Below are 5,712 nucleotides of genomic sequence, written 5' to 3' on the forward strand. Positions count from 1 at the left end.
AGGGAATTAGCAGAAGAAATGTTATCAGGTGGTAATGAAGGTGATTTAGATGAGGAAGTGTCATTAGCGGGACAAAGATCAGAGTCAAAAAAAGTTGAATTTTAAGGTAAAGGAACGGAAAGATCTAAAGGTTTGGAAAAAGGAAAAATATATTCGTAAAAGAAAACATTATGAGAGAGAAAAATGTCTCTAGAATGTAGGTCTAATAGAACAAAACCTTTAGTACCAGATGGGAATCCTAAGAAAAGACAGTTCCTGGCTCTAAAATCAAATTTGGTTCTGTGAGCCTGTAAAGTTAAAGCAAAACACAAGCAACCAAATATTTTTAAAGAATCATAGTGAGGAGATTTATGATATAGAAGTTCAAATGGTGATCTGTTTTGCAAGATAGGAGAAAGAAGTCTATTGATGAGGTGAATAGCATGAAGTACTGCATAGGTCCAATACACTTTGGGCAAATTAGACTAAAATAGTAAGGATCTAGCAACATTCATGATGTGCTGCTGTTTTCGTTCCACCACACCATTTTGTTGAGGTGTCTCAACACAAGATGTTTGATGATAGGCTCCTTTTGAGGCATTACAAATTCAGCACCATTATCAGTACGAATAGTTTTTATTTTAGCTGAAAATTANGCTATATTTATTTTGAGAGAAAAACTACAGCTCCATCACTAGTTAAGGAAATTATTTCAGGCAATTAAAAATGCATTAGTGCTACAAGCGATAATTAAAAATAACTAATGATAAGTGGAAATAACTCCTAAAAGGTCCTCCCAGTCTGAATTGAAAGGAAAATTTCAATGTAAATTACAACTCACCTTCGGAAGGTCAAGAGCTGGCAGTGTTTTGCGATGTAACAGCCGCACCTCATGACCTTTCAAAGTCTCTTCAACAACTTCAACAACACGGTCAATTTGCTGGACTCCAACTATACTAACCCCTTCTAGCTCTTTCAAATCTCGGCTTCCTTGTGGCACACACCCAGCAACCACCAGGGGCTTTTTCGCAGTTTTGCACTTTGTTATTAGAGTGTCCATGGCAGACTGGCTGGGGGACTTTACCGTGCATCTGTGTCAGGCACTACGAATTATAAGTGCACTAATAGTACACATATATACCATGGGAAAGGGAAACAACTAGTTTGCAATATATTGTATCACTGTTACTAAAGAGACAACTACATAGAGAAAGCCCCAGTGGAGTTTTTACATACTGAATTACCAATCACAACCCCTTACTGCATCAAGATCATCACTCACATGTAAAGCATGTCACACAAAAACCATATGACATGGTGATCTAGTTGAAAATAGTTACATCTTTCTTAACAACACATACAATTGGGTCATGGAAATACATTTAGAATAAATAAATAAACGAAAGAAACCCAAGCAGTAATACTCACGTATTTATCAGCCAAAGGTCTGCCTCCTCAGGATTGTCACTTAATGCATAGCCAAATGCTGAAAGCTGACCAGCCATATATTCACTGTCACTCTGAAACAATGAAAAACGAGTGAACAAAATAGTCAAGCTAGAAATCTCTGATGAACAAAAGTTGAAAATTTTCACCTCATTTTTTTCTCTTTTTCATTTTTTATAATTTTTGTCCTCCATGAATTTGGTTTACATAAAATCTCTTAATACAGGGTTTGGACATATTCTATGATTCTTCAAAAGAAATAAAAGAAAACACCACATATATTAAATTCTTGTGTGGACGATTCATGATTGACAATCCAATATCTGTACTAATGTCGATTAAGGAAAATTGTTCGAAATAATCATTTGGAATCAATAACAGATGATTTCTACCCTTTGAAGCATAGAGGAGCAAAACTTCAATAGTGTTCTACTTTAATTGCATTGCATGTTTCTATATACTTCATCATCATAAGTTTTAGTTTCTCAATATAGAATATCCATTTTGAGAGGTAAGACTCATATGTCCAACGGTTAAGTGCATCTTTCTTTCTTTGTTAATAAAATTCTTCAAACTGTCAAGGTTCACTAAGAAAAATATACTATATGACTTAGTATTATTGCAAACAAATTTAGCCCAACTCAAAATAATTTCCCTTTTATCCCCTTAATTGAACTTACAAGTCTAAATATATATGAGAATATTAAGCCATAATTTAGAGATCTCTTTTGTCCAAAGTTTTAAAGTAGCTAATCCCAACTAGTTTTGAATTCCAAAGAATAAAGGACTTGTTTTATGCAAAAGAGAGCCCTATTTCCCTATTGAAGACAAATTGGGAAAATTTCTGCATATTTAACCATTTATCACGACAAAAGTAGGGATCTTTTAATGAAACTAAAGTAATTAGTGATATAAACTGGCCACTAAATCCCTAGGCAACATTAGCAATATCAAGCTAAGTTAAGTCCTTCACAAAACTCAGATTTTAACTCTACAGCTGTTTTTCCTAACCATTTAGCAAAAATGTCCACATTGGAGGAAGATTTTTTGAAAATTAGCGTATTCCAATTATTCTTGTGATACCATCTATAATTAGTGACCAGGACACAAAAAAAAAGAAAAAAAAAATGTACCTCTCTTCAACCATTTCAGGGGAGTCTTTCATTAAACAATAGCACTGCTATTAGCACACGAGACAGTGATGTCAAGCACTGTCTTATGCCGTGCACAAGACAATGTTGTCAAGCACCATTTTGAATGTTATCTAGCTCCATTATGTAAACGAGATGGTGCTCAACGTCACCTCTCTCATGCTAAACAGAGTGAGAAGGAGCTCACTTGTGAAACGGATTTTCATGAAGAAACCCCATAAAAAGTGTTGAAAAGAGGCATTATCATTACTCCGATCAAACATAATATATCTTTGCAAGACACTACCAAAAGTGACACTGTTTCAACCAAGACCTCTAAATGGCTATTTTTTGCTAAAACCACTTTTCTAAAGGGCAACAACCTTATTGATAAAGTGGGCTTGAGTAGAACTCACTCCCAAAAACTAGCTCAATGGAGGAGGGAGTCCAATCACTTATATACACCATAACAGCCTACTATTAGAGCGATGTGGGACAAATTCAACTTTTAACACCCTCCCTCACGCTCGGCGTGCAAAGTCGGGGTCCAAACCCATCATCGCCCCAACCAAAGAGGGGAGAGAAACAAACGTGGCTCTGATACCATGATAAAGTGGGCTTGAGTAGAACTCACTCCCAAAAACTAGCTCAAGAGAGGAGGGAGCCCAATCACTTATATACACCATAACAGCCTACTATTAGAGCGATGTGGGACAAATTCAACTTCTACCACTTATCAACAAGATTTAATTCACTGGGATTCATACACATTACACAGTGTGTAAAAAACAGAAACACATGCATCTAACAAGTATAAAAAACAATTAGAATCCTGTAATTTCAACCCATATTTAGATTCTTCCCAAATCTTTAGCACTTCTCTATCACTGCATGTAACATACATACAGTTCAAGAAACAACTTTACCAACACAATTAGAAATCTCATGCTTTCCCAACTTGAATTATTCTCCCGTATTACAAAAATGTAATGAAACAAAGGAGTACCTGGTTATGTGAGCATCCAAAGGTCTTGATATATATAGTCTGCAGCAAGAGAAGATCAAAACAAACAAAAAATTCATGAAAAAAAAGAGACAGAGAGAAAGAAGAAATTACCTGGGATCCAGGGACTTTGGAAGCAAGACGGTGATCAAGTTTGGTGAGTTTTGGTTTGTTGTTGTTCTTTCTGGGATTGAGTCCAACAGCATTGAGGGGCAACCTGAAACCTGGAGGAGCACCGCCACCTCCATTTCCTACCAACAAATCTTCAATGTCTTCCATTCCCTTGTTCACTGCACACAGTCGAAAGCCCCGAAAGGGTTCTCTTTCGAGACGGGTTAATTTTGTGAGTATGGAATTGTTAGTGAGGGTAGAGGTGGGCAAGGGACCGGTCCCTTGCGGGCCCAGGCCTGGGCCCGTTTGGGACTGGTCCCTTGGGACTGATCCCAAATGGGACCAGTCACTCATGGGCCTGGGGTCTGATTCGGGTTCTGGTTTTTCTCATAGGCCTGGGACCGGTCCCATGGGTCTTGGATAATTTCATTTTCCCCTCTCAATTTTTTTATATTTTGCGGAAAAATGAAATTTTATAGGGGGTTTTTAGTATTTTTTAGAGGTAAAATTTATAAAATTTATAATTTTTTTAGACTTGGAAGATATTTTTTTTTTATGAATTTTGTAAAATTTCATTTTAACCCTCGTAATTTATATTTATTTTAAAATTAACAGGGGGTTTCATATAATTTGGCAGGGACTACATTAAAAAAATATAATTTTTTTTGGGCCCAGGCCCGGGCCTTGGAGGAGGGCCCGGGCCCTCCTCCTTAGGCCTGGTCCCGTTTTAGGACCAGGCCTCCTAGGTCCGATCCTCTCAAGGATTGGTCCTAGGACCGGCTTTTAGAGCTGGGCTTTTGGGCCCGGTCCCAAATGCCCAGCTCTAAGTGAGGGTGTGCAAAAACCCACCCGTACCCTAACCGGACTAAAAACCTGAATCCAATTGAAACATATATATATATAATTCGGCTTACTTTGTATACTCATTGTGATCCATTAAACAATAAAGATTGACTTATATATACTCATTGAAACATATATATATATATAATTCGGTTTACCATTGTATACTCATTGTGATCTATTAAACAATAAAAATTGACTTACAATTCAGTTTTATAAATTTTCTTTTATAACTCTGACGTCGACATAATAGCTCATAATTGATTAGTTTGTAATTGAGCAAGTGAAACTTCATTGTAAATTGATCAATTGCGAGTTTCTACGTCAAGATTATGAGAGAAAGTTTGTAATATTAGGTTGTAAACATAATATTACCCTCGACCAAAACACACCTCAACTTTTCAAGAATCATTAAATACCTCATAATTATTCAAAACTCCAAGATTTTGACAATTTAAAAAGAATTTTTAATAATTAGGGTTTTATCAATTAGAGGACACTTTTTTGAAAAACTGAAAAAGACATAAGTTTCATTTGTATTAATAAACAGACACATTTATCAATCAACAAACATTTTTCTATCAATAAATAAACGCTTTTTTTTTTTCCAATAAATAAGTGGACATTAAACAATGTCATTTGATTGAAAAAGTGTCTGTTTATTAATACAAATAAAACTTGTGACCCTGATCCTTTAGTTTTTTTTTTTTTTAATAATGTTCTCCCATTGATAATAACCCTAATATTTGTAAGAGTTTTTAACTGTTTTCAAAAAGTTTAGGTGAGATCATATTAAACAATCTCACAAGGGGTGTGTGAAATAAACCTTGTGTTCTTAAAGGAATATTTTTATTTTATTTATAATGTGAAATTAAGTTAAAAAAATAAAAAAATTAATACTATGCAAAAAAAAACTAATTAACTGAATAGATCAACCTTATTCAAAGATTTAATACAATTTTTGCCCTGAGGTTTCATCACAACACATATACCCCTTTTAAGTATCGAAAATTACAGATTACCCCTGAGGATAGTTGACCGTTTGCTTTTCTGTCATTTGACTAGCACCTGAGCATGTCAGAGCGGCAAAATGACTAGATTAGCCCTGATTCAGTTCATAATACATTTCTCAAAATAACCTATTACTTTAAACAATTCCTTATTAAAAGGACAAAAAACTCAACTCTAGGAACTGAACAT

At 35.2% G+C, this 5,712-nt stretch overlaps 1 protein-coding gene across 1 annotated transcript; it reads right to left on the reverse strand.

The window, feature by feature from the left end:
- Positions 1-799: 799 nt before the first annotated feature.
- LOC116125875 (threonylcarbamoyladenosine tRNA methylthiotransferase-like) lies at positions 800-3,921 on the reverse strand. The gene is made up of 4 exons (XM_031411590.1): positions 3,673-3,921; positions 3,562-3,600; positions 1,408-1,499; positions 800-1,070 (listed from the first exon to the last, which is right to left on the reverse strand). The coding sequence occupies exons 1-4, from the start codon at positions 3,835-3,837 to the stop codon at positions 800-802; spliced, it is 567 nt and encodes a 188-aa protein (XP_031267450.1). The 5' UTR covers positions 3,838-3,921.
- Between the last annotated feature and the right edge of the window lie 1,791 nt (positions 3,922-5,712).

The sequence above is a fragment of the Pistacia vera genome, unplaced genomic scaffold (assembly GCF_008641045.1).
Source record: "Pistacia vera cultivar Batoury unplaced genomic scaffold, PisVer_v2 Contig173, whole genome shotgun sequence".
In the NCBI taxonomy this organism is placed as follows: Eukaryota; Viridiplantae; Streptophyta; class Magnoliopsida; order Sapindales; family Anacardiaceae; genus Pistacia; species Pistacia vera.

Coding starts and splice junctions, on each gene's coding strand:
- LOC116125875 (XM_031411590.1), bottom strand. CDS start 3,837: ATGGAAGACATTGAAGATTTGTTGGTAGGAAATGGAGGTGGCGGTGCT. Junction 1,500..3,561: donor TTGGATGCTCACATAACCAG/GTACTCCTTTGT, acceptor TCATTGTTTCAG/AGTGACAGTGAATATATGGC. Junction 1,071..1,407: donor GACCTTTGGCTGATAAATAC/GTGAGTATTACT, acceptor TGCCTGACACAG/ATGCACGGTAAAGTCCCCCA.